This window comes from Actinia tenebrosa, unplaced genomic scaffold (genome assembly GCF_029948245.1).
Source record: "Actinia tenebrosa isolate PJP-AT-01 unplaced genomic scaffold, QUT_ActTen_1.0 PGA_scaffold1__47_contigs__length_23844297, whole genome shotgun sequence".
NCBI classification, from domain to species: domain Eukaryota; kingdom Metazoa; phylum Cnidaria; class Anthozoa; order Actiniaria; family Actiniidae; genus Actinia; species Actinia tenebrosa.
In genome coordinates this window covers 6,850,364-6,872,959 of record NW_028292578.1, presented here as the reverse complement: position 1 = coordinate 6,872,959, position 22,596 = coordinate 6,850,364, and the positions used below count along the sequence as shown (strand labels likewise).

The 22,596-nt window shown below is 35.6% G+C and overlaps 3 protein-coding genes and 1 non-coding gene across 5 annotated transcripts; 2 read left to right on the top strand and 2 right to left on the bottom strand.

The window, feature by feature from the left end:
• Nucleotides 1-339: 339 nt before the first annotated feature.
• LOC116290751 (RILP-like protein 1) lies at nucleotides 340-4,906 on the bottom strand. Its single transcript, XM_031697860.2, has 6 exons — nucleotides 4,531-4,906; nucleotides 3,357-3,477; nucleotides 2,855-2,985; nucleotides 1,500-2,002; nucleotides 1,231-1,311; nucleotides 340-1,029 (listed from the first exon to the last, which is right to left on the bottom strand). Exons 1-6 carry the CDS (start codon nucleotides 4,789-4,791, stop codon nucleotides 990-992), a joined length of 1,137 nt encoding a protein of 378 aa, XP_031553720.2. The 5' UTR covers nucleotides 4,792-4,906; the 3' UTR covers nucleotides 340-989.
• Nucleotides 4,907-5,290: 384 nt separating this feature from the next.
• Nucleotides 5,291-16,953, top strand: LOC116290710 (mediator of RNA polymerase II transcription subunit 16). Of its 2 annotated transcripts, XM_031697815.2 has the most exons (25): nucleotides 5,291-5,459; nucleotides 7,065-7,157; nucleotides 7,406-7,465; nucleotides 7,630-7,738; nucleotides 7,846-7,941; nucleotides 8,151-8,297; nucleotides 8,787-8,886; nucleotides 9,009-9,092; nucleotides 9,502-9,570; nucleotides 10,550-10,624; nucleotides 10,777-10,841; nucleotides 11,288-11,323; nucleotides 11,411-11,568; nucleotides 12,229-12,293; nucleotides 12,843-12,980; nucleotides 13,502-13,618; nucleotides 13,702-13,822; nucleotides 13,896-14,017; nucleotides 14,241-14,324; nucleotides 14,471-14,574; nucleotides 14,651-14,765; nucleotides 15,030-15,131; nucleotides 15,203-15,271; nucleotides 15,732-15,939; nucleotides 16,312-16,953. In XM_031697815.2, exons 1-25 carry the CDS (start codon nucleotides 5,410-5,412, stop codon nucleotides 16,433-16,435), a joined length of 2,511 nt encoding a protein of 836 aa, XP_031553675.1. In that variant the 5' UTR covers nucleotides 5,291-5,409; the 3' UTR covers nucleotides 16,436-16,953. The 2 variants fall into 2 exon arrangements, with proteins under 2 accessions (XP_031553675.1, XP_031553679.1); XM_031697819.2 differs by lacking the exon at nucleotides 11,288-11,323.
• Nucleotides 15,488-15,562, top strand: Trnac-aca (transfer RNA cysteine (anticodon ACA)). Its single transcript has one exon. It is a non-coding gene; the product is annotated as a tRNA-Cys (tRNA).
• Nucleotides 16,922-20,345, bottom strand: LOC116290734 (pyruvate dehydrogenase protein X component, mitochondrial). The gene is made up of 6 exons (XM_031697838.2): nucleotides 20,166-20,345; nucleotides 19,690-19,977; nucleotides 19,102-19,380; nucleotides 18,254-18,456; nucleotides 17,849-18,055; nucleotides 16,922-17,246 (listed from the first exon to the last, which is right to left on the bottom strand). Exons 1-6 carry the CDS (start codon nucleotides 20,293-20,295, stop codon nucleotides 16,944-16,946), a joined length of 1,410 nt encoding a protein of 469 aa, XP_031553698.2. The 5' UTR covers nucleotides 20,296-20,345; the 3' UTR covers nucleotides 16,922-16,943.
• Nucleotides 20,346-22,596: the final 2,251 nt, after the last annotated feature.

Below are 22,596 nucleotides of genomic sequence, written 5' to 3'. Positions count from 1 at the left end.
AGAGGAAACTTAATTCACGGCTGCTCCACAAGGGTTTTGCTCATAATTACCGACGGCGCTGTTCTTTGGTGCTGTGTTCTGTTCTTTGTACATCGTATATGTGAGGTTAATAAACTGCACATTGTGCCAGGTAGGGTGGGATATATTTATCGTCTCATTTATATTTATCGTCGTATCGTCTCATTGCGTTTACGGAACAACATGCACCGTTAAAACCATCAAGCAATTCAGCGCACAGGATTGTCACGCTGCCCGTCAGTGTTCACCATACGTCACATACACACGCATCACCGATACACACGTGCACCGAGGGCGTTAATGATTTAAAATATAAACGCATTAAGTTTCTATTAAGCTTGTTTATTTCTTTTTTAATAAAAAAAATAACTCATCATTTAAAATCTTTTTCTTTTTTCAAAAATAGTATGTTTTTGGAAAATATTTTCAAACTTGTCACATGACTACAGGGTGGATACTATACTAAACTATACATGTTAACGATTAGATATTGGTTGCTTTGATACATTATTACAGGTAGGTGTCCCTTATATTTGTCATTATTTTTTCCCTTTTAAACTTATTATTTACCACTCTCGCCTCCATCGATCGGACCATGTATTAGTGATCTGGGTTAACATAATGAGACATCCCGGCCATTACACATGATTTATTTATAAAACTGATCATGGTCATATAGCCTAACATTATTGCACGACGAACCTGTTTGGTGTTAAAAACACACACACAACAAATAGAACCCCTAAAAGTCTGAACATTCTACCTCTGATTCCCATAACATCCTAACAACAAATATATAATTCCAAATGCGTCAAAATATTAATCATGATTTGCTCTTAAGAAACACTTTTTAAGAATTGAAATTCAGCATGCTTCCCACACTTGGTTATCTATTCTATTATTATGTATAATATAGTTTTACCAGTAACCGCATTAAAAAATATCCATTCAACGGCCGATTAGTCTGTGCTTCATAAGGTGTTGGTTTTGCGAGATGAGAAGATGCTGAAACTAAAGTACAAAGTAGTGTGTATCAGTAAGCTAGCTTGTATCTGATCAAAACTTTGTCCAGTAAGGGATACCAAGTTAGTCGCCCCTTTGCAGAGGGATGTATAGTGATCTAGGTATTAGGGGTATATTTGCTACAACAGACAACAGAAATGGCAATTCCTCTGGTTGGGTTACCAAACCAGGCATAAAAGTATTACTTACATCTTTGAGATTCCAGATTCCTCGCATTTTCTTTGCGTATTGGGACTCTTTTCAGGATTTATCTCTGCTTTCTTTTCATCTCTAGAAAATAGAACAAGAAAACAAAAATAAGGTTTAACAAAAATAGCTAAGAATCTTTTTCTTGTAATTGGTTTTGCGATAGTTCTTCAATAACATTTGGTGGGCTCTGTTCAAACTCACATCAGTTTTGATCGACTGCCACATATAGACTAGAGCCACATATAAAAGAAACTGGTCGATCTACTTACTCAGAGATGTAGCAAGACAAATCTTCTTTAAGAAAAAATACTTCTTCTTTAAATTTGTTTCGTTCTGCTAGTATTTCTTGAAATTCTGCTCTAGTGTATCGAGGTCTGTTTGGATCTCTTTCCAATGTTTTTGTCGAAGACTCTGCATTTTCATTGTTCTGATCAAGTGTTTTTTCCTTGTCAGCAACATTTTCTCTCTTGCTAACTTCTTTTCCATTGTGAAGGTCCTCAGCATGTTTTTCAGCTTTCTGATGAAGCTGGACATCCATTTTGGCAAAATCATCTTCTATAAAACTGTCAACATCACCATCTGAACACTTTCTTTCTCCATCCACCCCTTGGTACTCTGCTTCTTGTTCACTGAGTTCTAATTTAAGGATTTTCAACTCAGCTTCATGCTCTGCCTTTTCTTTAGCCAGTCCATTCATTCTTGACTGTTGTACAGCAAGGTTTTTCCTCAAAGATTCATTAATGTTTGCTAATCTTTCAATTTGTTCCTCCATCTAAAAACATTTTGTTGTTCAAAGTCATTAAATCATGAAGAGAAATATAATACAATCCAGATGTACATGTAACACAGGAAGTCTTTCCTCTCTCCCATCCCCCAAACACATGCTTATAATATAATACGAATACATTCAGGGGTACATTTAGGGAGGGGCAGGGGGCTGTAGCCACGTACATATAGTTTTACTTGATCAAAGTAATGGATTTACAGTAAAATGAGACGTTACTTAAAGTGCTTATAAGCCTTTGCACAATACTTTCAGAATTGATTCTTTAGATAGTGGATAGTTGATTGTGAAAATATTTCATCATTTGAATGTGGGGTCTTTAAGTTATGAAGGCTTTTATCCCCAATATGTTAATGACTATGACGTAACATAAGGGATCATTTAATATACAACACTGCACTCGTTCTGGAATACAGTATTTTAAAAGCATCACCCTTTTACTCGTGACTCACGTAAAGGTTCTTACAAATTTGTTTTCAAAAAATGTCCAGCATTCAATATCAAAAGTTGCCACAAAATAACTCAAATCCCTTATGTTATGTCATAGTCATTAACATATTGGAAATATAAACCTTCGTATCTCAAAGACCTGATGAATTATTTTCACAATCAACTATTCACTATTTAAAGACTCAATTCTGAAAATTTGGTCAAGTCCCCCTTATATTTTTGGATGGATCTGCCCCTGACAAGGTCATTAGGAATGAGAGGGGGATGGGGTGGGTGTGTCATGGGTATACTAGAAACCATGAATATGCAGCATAAATCTGAATATTTTTACTTCAACTAAAGGCAATAATAGGAATTGCTCACACATATGGAAATTCACAATGTACTTACTGCTTCAACATCTGCTTTTTGACTTTCGATTTCCAGATTTCTACTGCGTATTACATCCCGTTGAGTGTCAATAGTTTCTTTCATTTTTTGCATTACTTCTGCATCACCTGGCGCACTTACATAGGTAGTGACTAACAAACAAATGTCCAGATTGATGTCATTTGATTGATATGATCATCTATTCAACTATTTAACAATAATTTGCTGAAGCCTAAGTGATTATCAGTGAATATTTATTGAGCCATGAGTCTTCAAGCAGCAAGGTAAATATTCCCCATATTCACTGAGCCTGAGGTGAATAATTGTTTTAGTATAATTTTAGACTTGAATATCAGAGAAAAGATGGAATTCAGGATTTTGGTATTACTTCTGCTCTGGGAAACTTTGGAAAACCTTATTATCACCACTCTCAGTGACTATTGTCTCAGAATCACTAGTTGTTCGACCAATCACAGCTCGCAAAACCATACAGTCTAAAATTATACTATCAATCTATAATTACCTGGTCTCTCATTTGCTGACACTTCGTATTCCATTCTCAATCTTTTGTTCTCTTCTTGAAGTTTATCAACCATTGATTTTAGCCTCTTTAGTTCGCCATCTTTACAAGCATGAAACAGTTCCTTTACATTGGTGCAAATTATGAATCAATATCTATTTTTAAATGTAAATGCAAATTGCTAAAAAAATATGACAGACGTTAATAGAAAGACAGACCTCTTTGGAAAATGGACTACAGGTATCCCATGTTAGCAACAATAAACTACTGTGAGAATTTATAATTAATATTGCTTAATTAATTAATATTAATTGCTTATCAATATATTTCACAATATAGTCCTTTGTTTTCAAATGTTCTGTGCATGCTCTGAATCCGTATGCAAATTAGTCAAAACATATGTAAATTTGACTTTCAAACATACCTGACAAATTGGACTTTACAAAATACCAAAACTTAGTATCCATTGAAACTTAAGGCTAATTCTTTCATCTCGTGTTTGTTGAAACAGTATCTTGGTCTGGAAAAAGTATACTCTGGAACTTTTTTGTATACTTGGAGAAAACAAACATTTATTTTCTCACTCAAACTCTTCAAAATTCTTATTAGAAAACGTGCCGAGATGCACGCATGCGCAAACGTTTCTAAGATTTCTTGGGAAAAAAGCAGCTTAAGCTGCGTTCATAATGTATGGCGGGGGGGGGGGGGGGGGGGCAGGTGAAAATTTGAGATGTCCAGAATAATTCTTAACACCCCTCCCCCTTAAAGTCATGCAAGAAAATACGATTCCCCCTAAGCAAGGCTTGTAGCTTCTTCCAAAAATTGTGCATCCCCCCCATTTTTCTGATAAAAATTTGCCTATCCTCCTTTCACCTTCCCCCCCATCCCCCCTCTGCCATACATTATGAACGCAGCCTTATAGCTTCATCTTGTGTGGTTTTTTTTGGTTCCTTGAGCAAACAAACGACGTGGCGTTTGTTAAATTTATGTTTTCATTATCACGAACCTTAAAAGGTAAAATAACCTTAATTCCTCAGTGTGGGATGATATTAAGTTAATTGATCGTTATTGAATCATGTATTGAATCATGCGAGTGTTATATTGTATTGTTGTGCTATATTTAATTGTACCCCTTTAATGATCGCGAAGTGAGCATCAAGAAAGAGTTGACTTTTACCTCTTCGAGCTTACGTCTTTGACAAGCTTCTCGTTTAATCTCGAAATATAGGCGTTCATTTTCCATCTTTAATTCTGCAATCTCAAGCTTTTCTTTTTCCCTTTCACAAACGAGAAGTTCCAGTTCTTCAAGAACTTGCACGACTCTCGGCATAAGATCAAGAACGGCTTCATGACCGTATCGATCAATAATCTTTTCTATGTCTTGACCGATTACTGAAGCCTGTTGGTATACATCAGCTGTGGTGAGATCTAAGGCCATGCTTGGAAAAATCTTTTAATAAACTTGTTCTCCACTAAGACTGATTGAATCTTTCGATTATAATAATGAAAACAGTTCCCAGGAAAGCACTAAAATAACACTTATTTACAAAGTTTATAGACAACTTGTTGAATGCAATAGAACAGGGTTACTGATTGGATAATAGTCAACGATGTCAGATAACTTAATAACTAACCAGCCAATAGGATCAGTATTTATATTGGATTTAGCTTTGATTTTTTACTTGATTTTTTACGGCGGTTTCTACTTGCGCAATACCAAAACAAATAATCGAGGCTAAAATAAATTTTTTCGAATGGAAAAAACATTTTCTTTAATATCCTGCTCTATTTAAGTAAAATGGTTGTAAAAATCATCAAAACTTGACTCCAAATGCAATGTCACATTCCGGAACACAACAGAGCATAATATGACGTCATTGAAAATATCCTCGATATATGATGGTCAGCGGTTTGTTGTATTTGGTGAACATAACACGAACTATTACTGTCCCTATTCAAGAATGCGGATGGAGTGAACGGCTCGAAGGTAATGTGATGATTACAACAGGTTTTCAAAAGAATTAAACGTTAGGGATCATTTTGATGGTTTCCAATTATGGATTTATTATACTCTACTGTATGGGAAACTGCGAAGAAGTCACAGAGGTAAGTAAGGAGTGTTGAAAATATATCTTTTGAATTCAGTGATCCTGAAATTATAATATATATTAAATTGTAAAGATAAGAGATCCTTTACCTTGATTTAAAAATAATCACTTCTAAATATGTCTTATCTTGAAATAGATTTTGATTGGTACAGTCAGTCTGTAGTTTTAAGGTAACTGATACCAGTCGATGCTAATTGATATAAGTCGATGTCAATCAATTGATTAATATTGGAATCGATAATCAATCGATGACACACATAGTTGTTACCTTTTATTGATTAGCAGGGTTGTCAATAGAAGCCAACAACCGGCAGATTCCGCCATCTACTCTTGCTAATTCGGCCGCCTAGTCAGCCAATTCCCAATTCTCTCACTTAGCTCAACTTACTCCTCTACATGTACCTCGCATCTCAAGAGAAGGTAACTCTATGACCTTTTTACAACCACATTCAAATCGTAATCAGCATGCAAATAGTGTCTTTCCTTGGGCGATCAATTAATGGAATAGACTTCCTGGAGTTATTGTTAATATCGGATGATATAAAATTTCAGGCCGCTCTGCGTGAGCACCTCATTGAAAATGGTTGGTGGTTTTAAGAAATTTTAGATTAGATTAGATTATTTATTATTTATAAAGATGATTTCAATTTCATATTTATTATTTATAGACTTGAATTTGAATTTGAATTATTTATTTTATTCATTTATTTTATAAGTTTTATATACTATTTTATATCTATTTATATATTAGCTATTTATTTATATTGATGTGATGTGTAAAATATGCTTTATCAATTAATAAAGTAGAAGTAGAACTCAGCCGTCTACTCAGCCAATTCTCAATTCTCTCATTAACTCAGCCGCCTACTCAGCCACTTCCCAATGTATTGTAAATCTTGAGTAAAGTTCTTTAAACTAGTAAAATGTGTGAATAAAATAAATTTTAGACCTATCTTTGTTGCTGTACTACGAAAACTGCAACACAATCGAAACTACAATGATGGTTGTCCACCATCTTGAATTTTTGCGGGAACGGTGAGACTAGTGACAAAGTATGTCTCGATTATATGCTCCAGTGATTTCTGGTTTACTGCCTATTGGAATTTCATAACTGCCTACCAAAATTTTTATTGACAACCCTGGATTGGTAATCCATCATTAACATAATATTGATTGTCATCCTTCGATTGATATCAATTACACTGTACCATCAGTTGATATGGATTTCTGATTGCTTGTCTTTCTCCCTAAAATTTCCATTCAAATCCATAATAAAACAGCGATAAATTAATCAGTGATACACAGATACCTAAATACGTTATTACGAAATAAACAGATTATAACTTCAAGAGTTACATGTCTTTTGAAATATTAGCATAGTGCTATATTATCTTATATCATCTTCTAGTAACTAAGGTGTATAATTCATAAAATAATCCACGCACAAATATTTATCCGTTTGTTCAGTGGTCATCAATTTCCTATAATTGATTGTCATTGATTAAGTACGCTGGGTCTACTAGCTTCAGTAAAGCACTCATGATCATATACTGTAATTCACATTTGGTGTATTTAATTCTCATTTCATTCTTATAATAAACAGAGATGCATGTGGTAAGGTTACAGTTAGTTGGTCTCATAGAAACTTGATAGCATTCACCTCAGGATACAAGAAAATACAAGATAATAATGACAAGTAAGTGTAGCCGAGTTAACTGGATGGTGAATATGCTGGCATGGAAATGATAATTATTATTAAATTAATACTAATGTAGAAAAAAGTTCAAAATTGGAATCATGAATACCCCTTACTATCCCTTATTAACTGTATAATTATATTTTGTTTGTATTACTTGGACTTTTAGTTATTTTATTCCAACAATATTCCATGCTTGATGGAAGCAAGATCATCTAAGTCATTGCATTATTGTGTTATTGTTTCAGGAAATGTTTGTACAATGCATTACATATATTAGACCCTGACACTCCTTGGGATGTTTGTAGGTAAGAATTGTGCTTGTAACATGTTTGTTAGGCATTACCAGTATAACAAAACAGAGGGCATTTGTTCAAATCTTGCTCTAAGCCTATATATTTATCAGGCTCCAATATTATTGACAGGGGTATTGAGCCACATGAAGTTATTACTTGGTTGATTTTGTTATTAGCTTTGATTCCCATCACAAAGAGTTGATTCAGAAGATTGTTTGGGACAGCACAGGAGCAAGGTTGCTTTCGGTTGATTTGCAAGGACAATGTAATGTGTGGACAATGAAGGTATATTGCTATTATAATTCAGAAGTTTATGTTATAAGTATTTATCATTAACACAGTACACATGATATTAAGCAATTAAGGATTAAATGTACATGTTAACTCAAAAGGATAATCTTGTTAATGACTGGCAATGCAAAGCTACAGCAAATGTTGGTGAAGGAGAACGGCTTGTAGCTGTTTCATGGATAGATAATGGCATTAAGGTAACAAAAGTTGAACTATTTTGTTATTCGTTTAATCAATGTAATTTTTAAAATGTATTTTTTGAATCTTTCTTGGAGAAAATTAAACCACAGTATCAATTTACTTAATTTAATCCTCATGAAATATTATTATATTCAGATATTAGGCTTGAGCATATTAAACTGTAATGTACAATATTAATTACAATCATTTTGATTTTTAATAATAGGTCATGTTTAGTCCCTCCAGTTCAGATGATCATGCAAGCAAACGATCGTTCGAAGAACAGTTTAAGTCAAGCAGTAACAAACCTCCTTATACAGAATTTGGTGGTAAAGCTCAAGATGGATGGGTTGCAGTAACAGAAAGTGGTCTGGTAAGATGAATGCATTTGCAATCATCTTTATGATATTTGCAATAACGATCCCACCAAACCAGTTTCCCGCCATTTTAATCCAGCTAACCATTCTCTTTCTGACTTCATTGTTTTCGGTCTTTCTTTGACTATCGGCGATAACAATGATTGTCGCAAGACCAAAGAAATGCGGCTTATTTACCTTTTGGGCACTCTTAGTCCCAACGGGATTAATGAATGCTTTGCTTTCAACTACAGTTACCCTTTCTTTTGTCTTTTGATTATTTGTTTTTGTTTCCTTGCCTACCTTGTTCTCAATGGTTTCTTTTGTCTTATGCTTATCATATAAACACTCCTTTCTACCACCTCTTACCCTTTTACTCCAAAATGTCAGTAAGTTTTTCCATCTTTTCACGGTGTATAATTTACCCTTTTATCATTACTGTTTAATTAGAGTTCAATAATTTGATTCCAGAGTAAGTGAGATTTAACTATTGTCTCTATGCACAGTTTTGTGTGACAACTCTCAAACCAGATGTTAAAATAGCAAGAAAAAACTTGTCCTCCATTAGGAGGCGTGTTGCCTTTGCTGACCTTGCATATACTAGCCGTAAGTAGTTACGAATTTATTAATTTTTTAAAATATTGCTGGGTAATTTTCACATCTTAGACTTGACTTGATATTTAACCTGTTGATTGTCAATGAGTAATTTCCTTTTTTTTAATTTACAGAAGGGAAAGTTATAGTTGCTGCTAATGATGGGGAGAAATCAACTTCAGTACAGTTTTATAGAATGCAAATCAAATCTCAGAACAGTATCCTTTTTAAGATAAAATTTGAAAATTAAATTATGAACCCTTCTGTCAGCTGGGAGTGAGTAATGCTCATTTAATAAACTCTTCATCTTGCAGTTAAAATTTCCTGACTCACATTAGTCTCCAGTCTTGTATTTTCTGTTAATCTAACTCTAAGTTCTCAATTATTTTCAATGTAAAGGATAAAAAATGCAAGACCCTCATTTGTGCTTGTGTGGCAGGGATCATTCATCACTACTTTAGCTTTGTCACTAAAATAGTCCATTCCTAGCTAGGAATAAAAATGTAAACTTGTAATGTAAATGTAAACCCACACTTACTTATACTTATGGAGTCACACAACCAATCTAAGACTAGTTATTTTTATTCTTGAAATGTATGAAAAATATTCCTTAATAATATCTTAAAGATACTTGCCAGATTGAGACATTTTCTCTTCCTTGTTTGTTTCCACATTCTAGAAGTGAACTTCAAGAAAGTAAGATGTAATAGTTACATGTAATAATTAATCATGATAAAGGGTACATTGGAATTATTTTAATCCATCACCTTTTTAACCTTCATAATCTGTATGTTATCAGATGAGTTTAGTCAACTCATTTACACACCCCCCTCCCCCAAATTTGGTCACCTCTTCACATAAATAAGATAAAATGAATATAAAAAATGAAAATAAATGGGAATTAACAGCGGTTTTACAGAGTGGATTGATGGACTGGATTTAGAAAAACCCTAGAATCACAGGGAAGAACCAGCAAACAATTCTTCTCACATACAATGCAGAGTCCAGGAATTGAACCCGGGTCACCTAGGTGAGAGACAAGTGCTTTCACTGCTCCCGGGGGGGGACAGGGGAGTACTCCGCCAGGATTTGGGTAGGGGTGTTCCGCTGGGATTCTGAGAGGGGTACCCTGTTTATGACAAAAAAACTCAAATTTGTAGACCCTGTTTATGACAAAAGATATAATTAATTGCAATGAGTTCGTGTTTCAATTATCATGTCATCTCGCGTATCGCTTTTTGAAGACCATAGTAACCAGTTTCGGTCAATTCGAAAGTAGAAACCCTGAATATGACAAGAAACTCAGGAAAAAATTTGGAACTTGAGTGAAATTGCATACCCTGTTTATGACAAGAAGCTCTAAAAACCATACCCTGTTCAGCGGGTCATCCCCGTATAGTCCATATATGGGAGTACCCCCCCCCCTTCCCCCCCAGGTCACTGCTAAGGTATGTCACCCTGGGGTTGCCACCTCCCTGCATTTCGTTGGAGTGGGAAATATTATTAATTATTTTGTGTGTATTTAGTTTGCATATTTTTTTATTTTACGTTCTATACTAATTTCTTTTGTTACAGTCTTTACTAAATTGTTTGGTTTTGTTGCCTTCTGGTATTATATATAACTAATTTATATGTTCATCTATATGATACACATTTATATGTAGTTTGTGTTCAGTTTCAGAGTACACTGTTAGTGAGATTCAGTTTTTGTCAAAGAATTCTGGTGAGATTGTACTGGTGTGCACTGTAGGTTAGTAAAAGTGCAGATGGAGTTATTGCATTATGAAATCCTGGGAGCCCCTCATTACTTTAAATCTCTAACAAAACATGGGCAGTATGTTGTAAAAAGACTGATATCAATACTAAAAATTAATATAGCTTAATTTTATTGTCACTATTAAGGGCTCTTTGGCACTTGCATCAAGAAGTGGGTCATGAGGAAAGAAAGAATTGAAAAGTTTCAAAAGGTAACCAACTAAGTTATTAATAATATTAAGCAAAAAGATCAGTTTTCATATGACTGTGAAAATCTCAGTGACATATGTTTGCCTTGCTGCGACTGTGATATTTTCTAGAATTTTGATTGGCTGATTCTTGCAGTGCTGTGACTTTGGTGTGTCGGGGTTCGCACTGTGTTCTTGCCAGGTTTTGGGTTGTTGATTGGATGGAGAGTAAATTCTTGCAACATGTGATTAGCTGGGTGTATACCTTGCTGTGTCACGACCACGTTCACACAACGAGCTATTCATGGTTATGTATACAAAAACTGCTCTATAAACCAGTTAATTATAAAGTCATTTTAGTGTCATTATGATTATAAAAGCATCAATTATAATTGGCCTGTGTTTAAAATTACGGGTCTGCAAAGTGATTGATCTTTGAAAGAAAGAAAGTTTGCTTTACATACCAACAGGTCCCATTCAGAACTTCAGCCCAGCCCACTGTATTTGTAAGTAAAACAATCATGGGTTAATCAGGGTTACTCAGCCTGTGTTTACAAACCAGTCATGTTTATGTATGTTGTTGGTCTTTCTAGAGATGGTCATGCTTAACTTCCCATATGGATAGTGCTCAATTGATATCACTAACCTTACCAAGATTGCCAGTCACAGTCGATGTATCACAGACCCTGATGTTTCCTGTTTTAGCAATAGCTGCTAGTTATGATGATGACAGAATAGAACTTATCAACAGGTTATGTATCTAGTAACATAACAGCTGCTCCTGCAGCCAATCAGAACAGTTTCATCAAAACACACATTTTTTAGGCCAACCAGATGGAAAAAAAAAAGCATGTTACTGTGCAGGATGACCTATACACTAATATATCATATGACATTAAGTCAAGCCTATACCGTATTTACTGGAATAGACGCTGCAGCATTCATTTAATTTCTCATGATGCAGCTGCGGCGTTTATTTGGGGGTGGTTTTTATGCAAAAATCACTTTATTTAACAAGATTTTTTAATAGCAAAGTTAAGGACATACGATAACCTTCTTAACAGGTAACCGTAACAAATCTAATAAAAATATCATTCATAGTCTTACTTTGTTCTTTGTACAGTAATTTCGAACTTAAAAATGTTGTTCTAAATGAAAATAAATTTCCATTGCTGGTTTAAACTTGAAATATACTTGTTCTTTATTATTTATCATTATTATTATTTCCTCAAATAAATGCCACACTGTAGATGCGGCGTCTATTACTATTTTTAGTCCCAGGTGCGGTGTTTATTTGAGGGAAGCGTCTATTCGGGGGCAGTGTCTATTCGAGTAAATAAGGTAGTTTACCATTGAGATTTGAAACAACCATTCATCGTAAACTTAACCATGACATTCTTTTCCATTGCAGCCATACACTTTCACGAATGAGTTCACACCAGTCTCAAGCAAAGGGCATACAATCAGTGGAACCACGTAAGTTCAATAGTTTTTTGATTACACTCATTTCCTTTGAAATGCAGCCCACTTGTCAATTTCAGCAGACAAAAAGTTTGGTTTAAGTCACCTGTCATTCATAATGTAAAACTTCTTTCCTAAAGCCACATGTAACTTGGAAAGATCTTGATTTTTTCTTATGAGTTGCGCTTTGACATAAATGTAATACAATAAATAAAATAAGATAAAGCAGCCAAGATCTTAACCAAATTCAATATTTTGTTTTATAAACATTTTGAAAACTAAAGAAATAATGGTTTGAGTGAATTTGACATCAGATAAATGATGTCATTTATCTGTTAGCAGAAAAACCTACTGATTGATGCACTTGTCATGTCAAGTTGATTCAATATCACTGATTGGCTGAATATTTGCAGTCAACTGGAAACAAGATAGCAATTGAAATAATACAGCATGTATTAATCTCCCTACATTCTTTAAAGAAAGCACATCTTGTAACAGTCACCCTCTTGTTTCAATCTCATTGAATATAGCAAACATTTATGATGTATGCATTTTTTCCATCAGCAAGTAAGAAGGCCAAAACACATCAGCTAACCCAAACACAGGGTACCATGTGCTGCATGAGCTTTTCTCCTTGTTCATGTTGTCTGGTGGGTGTTAGTTGTACAGGAGACTTGTCTGTTTTCAAAATCCAGCCAACAGGTAAAAAGTAATATAATTATGTGGTGGAATAAATTGTTATATAATGCTAATCTTTATATTAGATTATTAATTTTGAGGGCCACCATGATAAATGCAAAGTTATATACTGGTGCATTTTTTGTTTTTTCAAATAAAGTTATTAGTGGAGTATGAAATGAGATCTCAGAAAAATCTGAGGTCCAGAAAGAATTTGAGCCCACAACTTTTCATGTTCTAGTTAGACTCTATAACCATTAAACTACTGGAAAGTCTATTGGTAAGCGTAGGTCATCCTTTGGGCAAAGTGACAAACAGACTGCAACTGCTAGTCTCTGTAATGTCAATATTATTTGTAAGATATGTGTACATAAAAAGCTGAAGAGTAATAATTATATGTTGCAACATATATTAATATCGAGAATAAAATTAATTATTGTTATATAAATATATTTTTATGCAATGCTGCCTTTAATTCTCAAGCTCTTATATTCTGGTCATAACATTTTGAAAGATTAACAGACAATATGTTTTTTTTATTCTAGAGGGTACACCACCAAACAGGTTTAAAAGAAATCTTGTAGACTTGATGGAATATTGCCTGGTAGCAGGTTGGGAATGGTGGGACATCATGGTTGCTGCTCATCTTGGTGCCCCAGCAGGTCAGTCAGAACATTCAACATTTATGTAGACACATTTCCTTTGATTAAGGTTCATACTTATGGCCATGTTTAATCTTTCATAGATATGGCCGAGTCTGTTCTCAAGCTGTTACTTGAAGATTTTAATCAGGTTCAGCTGTTACAGCAGTACATACCACACATGTTGATCCATAAGTTGATGGCTGTGAAGGCCAGTCTCTACCGGTAAGGCTTCATCATCAATAATCAATCAAACATCCTTATGTCTTGTCAACATACAGATATTGGTTCTTTGCAGGTGTATGAAAGATGGTTCTGGTCAAGCCATGGATTGCTATGCATCTCAGTTTTTGTATTCTGTCACTATGTTGTTTCGCTCACTACCAACTTGTACCCAAAACACAATGGAACAATTAACAAGTTAGTCTTTGTGCCGTTACTTGATAATATACCCATATTGCATTCTGGCTGATTAACAAGGCCAGCATATTATTGTCAGCACAAAAAGCTAGAACACAGTCCTCTGTTGACAGATTTACTCTCAGTACAGTTCCAAACTTTTTTACGCATTATTTAAGTTTGATCCTTTTATTGGAATATTGCCCCAAACTTTTTACTGTACTGCATATTATACAAATTTTAGAGGTCTGTACAGCAAGAACCACTGATGTTGATATAGACAAAGTCATCTTGTCTCTAGATAGCAAAGAGTACACTGTGGAAGCTGGTAAGTTATGCTTGCAAGTACATGATGATACGAGCTGCACAATGCTTTTAAGCTGAATGCAATCTGTATTATTTTCAGCAGTATAAATTGTATGTACACCCACCATTTTTTAACACACTGATAATTAATCATCCCTGATTTTTCAGGCATTCTCACTGCAGTTCATCCATTAATCCAGTGGATTACAGATTTAGCAATGTTTGTCATTGCTGCATTTACAACCCGTCATACCAAGGACTCTGTACCTGGGGTAAATATCCCTTCAATTCATCATATCATTTCCAATAACAGTAGTTCTCATAGGACATTCTACTTTAATTGAATAGGTTAGCCTTGGACATAATCCAGAGGTGCTTGGGCTTCTAAAAGAGATGCTGGTGTTGATAAAGATTTGGGGTCAGACGATGTCATCCATTGTACCATCAATCACCCCTTCAGCAGGTTCACAATGGTTCACAATAATTATATAACTATTTTGTAACATGTTGTGATAATTTTGATTGATAGTATGCCTCATGCAAATCAATTCCACCTTAACACACCTATGATATTAAGGATGTAAGCTAACTGTTGTCTTGTTTTACTTCTAGTAATAACACAGATAGTCTTCCATAAGAAGGAACTAATCCCTGTAGATATTCCCTTTTCCATCAAACCCTGTAGTGCTGAATAACTTGACATGTTTATGTTTTTGTTTAATCCAAGATAAGAAAGACTCGCTAGCACTGTTATTCAAGATTATAACCAAGATGTGGTTACACAGCAAACAGCCTGGCGAAGGGCAAGAAATTGAGGACAGACTTGCAGGTAAGCTATAATTGTTGGATGATGATAATGTGTAGTAAATGGTTCTATCAGTTTACTCTTTTATTTTGTAGTAGAGGCATCCCCACTGTTGCCAAACCAGCTTTTTGTTGTTAATATGAAAGCACCTAATCTTAACAGAGGTAAGTAATGCACTATTAGTTCAAGGTTCATTCACTTCTTTGACATCATGTAGTATATACTAGAATAATAATGTAGAATAACCTCGTTCCCAAGCACTACAACTTACCTATATTATCTTCTACTATTTCATTAGTGCCACGCGGTCCACATACTCTCATCTTTGCATCATAATTACCGCGACCTAACATCTATTTCACCCCGGCCTGCTCTCAGTCTGACCTCTAGCTCAGCTGGTAGAGCATCGGTAGTACAATTCCGAAGGTCGTGGGTTTGAATCCCAGCGAGGTCAGAAATTAATTTTTCCGAATTTAATTCCAAGGGCTTTCGCCCGGAATAACCTCGTTCCCAAGCACTACAACTTACCTATATTATCTTCTACTATTTCATTAGTGCCACGCGGTCCACATACTCTCATCTTAGTATATACTAACATTCATTATGGTTAAACCATTATCAAAGGTGTGATTGGTAAGCCAGTGAGTGGCCCCATTAAAGCATCAGTCTACCAGTTCAACAATCGCCCAATGGGTGCAAGTGTGTGTCACAGCTACCATCCTTTTGCTTCAGCTGTACTTCCTATTGCTCCGGAAAGTGCCTACAATTTGGATGTGATACGAAGAGTTTTTATTGATTCAGGACCAGATATACCGCTGAAACAGTGCACAAGGTAATATCAAAAAAGTTAATAATTAATGATGGGATGAGAGCTACAAAATAAGGATGTTAAGAAATATCCATTCACAAGGGCTTTTTAATGGGCTTATGTGTAGTGGGCTTATATTCTGGAGGGAAAGAAAAGAGTTTGAAATGAAGAGGAAATGATTATTGCTTTCCTTGATCTTGCACTCAATTTGGTATACATGTATCCTTCAGGGTGTTTGGCTTTATGACTGGAAGGATATTTGTAATAGCAGACTAGTGTTCTTATAATTGGAAGTGCTTATAATACCTGGAGGCCAGGGGACCTACATGTATAAACAGGATTTTATGATATCTAGTAAATGCATTATTTTAAATCTGTCTAATGTTTGACTGTTAGGTGCAGCTGTGTGTCTCAGTTAAATGGTCCATCAAATCAAAATATAGTACTAAAAACCTGGGAACAGCGCTGGGTCAAGTCCTGTGTATGTGGAGGGAGTTGGAAGAAATATCAAGTACAGTAGAGAAAAAAAATTAAACTTTGATGTAAATAACTACATAAACTACATGTCTATATTAATTTTAGTTGAAAGTGATGACTTGAATGTATAGAAAAATAAATTGCTACAGAAAATAGCAGCTTAATGAAATTGTTGGTGTTAGTTCGAATCATTCATCTTCTGTATTTATCTACTTAAAGTAAATAACCACATATCACAGAACCTTACTATTAAAATACTGTAATTGTTTCACTACATGGATTCCTTTTATTTCTACTCTAATTTGATATATTTACATAATGTAGTTACTTAATGTAATTCTAATCTTTTACCATAAAAATCACAAGTTTAAGTTCAAAATTTGTATCAGCTAATTTGTTTCCCCCCACAAAATAATTAGTACGTTACTCTGTACATCTGTACAAGGGTAGTAGTTATAAGATAAGTTAGTGCCCTAATAAGCACTAGTTATAATAATCACTTGTAAAATTACAACTACTGTACTGTATGTTAGCTACATTAAATCATTTATTCATAATCCAGCAGTTGTGGGGTTTTCAATATTTTTCTTAAAAGCTTCCAGCCATTTTGATGCCAACTCATTATCTACAACTCTACCATCACATGACAGAGTGACAGTTATAACTTTGTGTATCACTTCATCTGATGTGAACGAAAGACGAGTACCACCCACAGCCAAGACAGAAGTTTGAGGTGGGTTGATTACAGCTAAAAACTCTGTAATACCAAACATCCCTAGGTTGGATATTGTAAAAGAACCACCTTGGAACTCCTCTTCTTGAAGCTTGTTACTTCTCGCCCTTTGAGCCAGATCCTTAATAAAACACATTACAAGACAAGTTATCGCAAATATGTTTGAAGACAATCCCTGAGACATACTGTAATAATATTAATTGACACATATGTTTGAAGACAATCCCTGAGACATACTGTAATAATATAAATCGACACATATGTTTGAAGACAATCCCTGAGACATACTGTAATAATATATGGTAATTGAACTGAGCGGAGTGCAATTTGGTCTGAAATCAAATGCGCGATTACGAAATCACACGACCGTCTAGTGGGAAAAGGATGTGATTAATTAATTGACACGTGTTTGAAGACAATCCCTGAGACATATTGTAATAATATTAATGGACAAATATGTTTGACAATCCCTGAGACATACTGTAATAATATTAATTGACAAATATGTTTGAAGACAATTCCTGAGACATACTGTAATAATATTAATCGACAAATATGTTTGACAATCCCTGACACATACTGTAATAATATTAATCGACAAATATGTTTGACAATCCCTGACACATACTGTAATAATATTAATCGACAAATATGTTTGACAATCCCTGACACATACTGTAATAATATTAATTGACAAATATGTTTGACAATCACAACATTTACCTTGAGAACCAATGAGACCTGTGATACATCCAGGTTGGCAGCATCTCTAACAACAGGGGTTATAATACCTCCATCAATTGCAACATCAATGGCAATATCAATTTCTTCCATTAACTTTGTTTCTCTACCATCCCATATAGCATTCATTTCTGGGACTTGCCGCATTGTCACTCCAGCAATCTTCACTATCAGATCATTCACTGAAACCTTTTGATCAAAATCACAAAAGATTCTCAATTAAGCTATAAATAAGTAGGTGAATAGGGATGATGAGATAAGTTAACAAACAGGGTTGTCATGAAATAATTAGAACTATTACCATAGTTAATAATAGAGGTTAGGGTTAGAGGTTAGGTTAATAGAGGGGAGTTAAAGAAGTTCCTCTGCTGGTACTAGTATTGCTACCTTGATGTTCTTTTCTTGTAAATGTGATCTCACTAGCTGCAAGTTATCCATCACACATTCTACTGATGCATATACATGTGGTATTGTCATTTTTGATTCTGTTAGTCTCTTAGCAATGGTGGTCCGCATGACAGTGTTTGGAATGTCACTGTATCTGGTGTGCGGGATGGATGATTTAGCAGAGGAAACTGGCTTTGGTTTATCTATAAACAATAAAAATATAATTGAGCTACCAGATAATAATAATTTAGTGAATGCAAAATAATTCTAATTATACATGTTTGCCTGCAGCTGTTCCTTTAAGATACAGTTCAGTGTTGATGATGATGATGATGATGATGATGGTTATGATTTAAATAGCGCCCTTTCCTATGTGGATATAATCAAAGGTGCCTTACACGGAGTTGTGAATGACAGATTTGCTTATTATGCAATTCACAAGCATGAGAGATGGTTAGTATGAAGTGGAGGGTGGTCACTGCCAGGGGTTCTTTTTACGTCCTTAGTGGTTCTTTTGTGTCCCCCATTTACTGTAGGTTAGGAAGGGTTGGGAGACAGGGCCTACGGTTTTAAGTCCTTGTCTGAAAAGACTTGAAAGTCTAACCGTTTGCAGATATAATTACAAAGGCAGCACCTTCTCCTCAGTTATTTTGAGACCCTGAGTGTTGGTCCGGCCGAGGCTTGAACCACGACCTTCCGCACAATAGACCGACGCTCTTACCAATTGAGCTAACTGGGTGGCGGTTATGCATGAGTATGAATTGCATGAGTCTAACATAAATATCCTACAAAAATGAATTGCCATAATATTGATGCTTGATAAGAATTGGTATAAGAAAGGTCCTTACCCATAATGGGAGGTACTTGTTGTCTAGCTATGGGCACCTGAGCTGCTGTTTTTGTTTGCTCTTTAATATCACTTGTCATACTTTCACTTTTTGACAAATACATAAGGATGTCACCCTTGAGGATACGGCCACCACGCCCAGATGCTGGAATGAGTTTGGCATCAAGGCCGTTTGTATCTATCAGAAACCTTACAGCAGGTGACAAGGATAGTGTTGAACTCTGCATGTTTTCATCCTCTAGCATTTGGTTGTTTTCTTCTCCTCCAACACTTGGTAATCCTCATAAAAGATCATATTATTACGAACCAAGTTAGTTGTGAGAATATTAATTGAAGTCAAAGTCTTATCAAATTAAGGACCATTCATCATTCATCGGAGGAGGAGGAGGATTCTTAAAATAACTGATTAGTAATATATGAGGGGGGAGGGGGCTTCAAAATGTTACAAATAACCACTGCGTACTATTAAACAGAGGGTTACAGAAATATTGGCCATTCCAATAGTGTGTTGTAGGAAAAAACCTTTTAACACCCCTCCCCCCCTATATAATGAATGGTCCTTTAATACTTAATATATTTTTATACTTACTTTCACTACTTATTGGAATACTGACTTTTGTATGGTCTTCTCCCTCTTCCACTATCAGTGCTATTGGGTTATTGACTTTCACTTTTTCACTGCCAGAAGGGACTAAGATCTTTGCTAGAATGCCTTCTTCCTCTGTATCCATAGTAATGGTTGCCTTGTCTGTTTCTATCTCGCATAAAGCATCACCAGGATTAATAGGATCTCCTTCTTCCTTTAACCATGTAACTATAGTACCTTCTTCCATGGTTGGTGATAGTGCTGGCATCAGTACTTGAGTTGGTCCACCACCTACAGTTATTATGATATATAACACGTCATTCTTCTATCTTTTTGCATTGATACATTATGTATTTTTTTCATTAATAACCTGCTATCAATCCTTATCAATCTAAGTTAGTTTAGCTACTTGTACTAGCTATGAAGACAAGACCCAATGACTCCTTTCTAGCTGGGTAAATCAAACGTATGGTTTTTACCTTTTATCACTGGCGTGGCCCTGATAAACCTAATCAACGTTCTTCCGTTGAACAAGGCTTGAACAGAACCGACTTTGACTCCATATAAACTACTAATTCGACAAAACAGATTGCCTATGAAGGCCGCCATTATTGATCAACCTGAGAGATCAGGCAGTTTACACGCATGGGTTGCCTGTGATAACGAGACCGAAGAAGTCTGGATCACAGCCACAGGGAGCCCAAACAACCCAAACCTAACTTGCTTCTCTCTTGCTCTACAGCTCCCAGCGTTAAAAATTCCTTAAATTCAATAAATATAGTGTATCCGCCTTACAGCTCCCAAAGTGTTTATATCACAGTACAGATACATAAGCAGCCTTTTATATTGCTCTTATGAAATGTTTTTAAACGATTTTGCGCAAGCGTGTCTCTGCCCTCTGATACTAAACACTTTAGCCAGCCAATCAGCGTGTACGTTATTTCGAATATTTTATAAACATCAATATAGATCAAAGCGGAGAGACTAGCAACCATTAGTGAAGGCGGAGACATGGAAAAATATAGCCTCAAGTAGGAGGGGGTGAACAGTTAATCTTTATGATACTGAAATAAACATCCTCCAAGCCCTCCCCCAGGAGATAAATAATGACTGATATGACGGACTTAGGCCTAGGGCAAACGTCGAACTTTCCATGCGCCGAACTTAATTACATCAAAGAATGCCGCCTCATTATCACCTGATATCCATTGTTTTTTATGAGTTCGGTTCATGGAAAGTTCGACGTTTGCCCTAGGCCTAACTGATTGGCTGACTTAAGCCTGCGTTTTTAATGTATGGCAGAGGGGTGTGTGTGTGTGTGGGGGGAGGGGGGGGGGGGAGGGGGTGGGTAGGTGAACATTTGAAATGTTGAGAATAATTCTTAACACCCCCCTTAAAGTCATGCAAAAAAATACGATCCCCCTAAGCAAGGCTTGTAGCTTCTTCAGAATATTGTGCACCCCCCCCCCCCATTTTTCGGATGAAAATTTGCCCATTGCCCCTTTTTCCTATCAAAATGTTCCCGATCCCCCCTAATTTTCACCTGTCCCCCCTCTGCCATACATGCATTATAAATGCAGCCTAACATGGCTGACTGTCTGACATGAATGACTGTAATGAATGACTACTGTAATGAACGGACATGAAATGATTAACTGTTTAATTGACCGACTGACATGACTGACTGAAATACTGACTGACTGAAATACTGACTGACTGAAATACTGACTGAATGAAATACTGACTGAATGAAATACCGACTGACTGAGATACTGACTGACTGAAATACTGACTGACTGAGATACTGACTGACTGAAATACTGACTGACTGAAATACTGACTGAATGAAATACTGACTGAATGAGATACTGACTGACTGAAATACTGACTGACTGAAATACTGACTGACTGAGATACTGACTGACTGAAATACTGTCTAATATGACTACTGAATTGACTGACTGTAATAATATTTTATTACGAATTTATGTATTAATTTTTGTGTTTGTATTATGTCAATAATACCTTTTCTTAGTTCAAGGCTATTGAGTCAGGTGTACCTCAAGGGTCTCTTTTAGGCCCCTTATTGTTTCTGATATATATTAATGATCTTCCCAACTGCTTAGAATGCACCACCCCTGGTATGTATGCCGACGACACGCATATTACTGCTACTGCAAATAATACGAGTGAGTTAGAGGATCTTTAAGGTATTGATGCTGAAAATCTAAGCTTGTGGCTTTACAGGCAGCCCAAACAAGGTTCCTGTGTATGGTTTATAAGGGAATGTATGGGAGTTATGATAAAGTTACGAAAATAAAATGTTTCACTCAACAATTTGCCAAAATACCTATTTAGGTAGAGAAGAGCAGATTTTGAAAAAACCCACTAAACGGCCTCAAATCGCGCTGAAACTTCTCCAGAAGACTGAACAAGGAAAAAGCAACAACTGTAGCAAGTTTTGAGGCAAATTGTTGAGTGAAACATTTTATTTTCGTAACTTTATCATAACTCCCATACATTTCCTTATAAACCATACACAGGAACCTTGTTTGGGCTGCCTGTGGTGGCTTAAGGCTATTGAAATACATGTGAAAATCACGCTTCCCCGGCGAATCAACGCAGGACTAAGGATTTTCGTAAAGATTGCCATGAAATTTACCCCGAGAACTAAGAAATTATTGCTCATGCCGTTATTTTGAAAGTTCAGCGTGGTTTGACAAATTTAAGCTCCATTAGAAAGGTTTTGGTATATGACCAAAAAAACGCGATCTTTGGTGATTGCGTGACCGATTGATAACATGATTGATGGACTTCCATAGGCACGTGCTCTTGAAAACTTTGTATTTTTCAAAATGTGATGGAAACACTTTGATTTACGTCCACTAAAACCTGACTTTGTCAAGACAG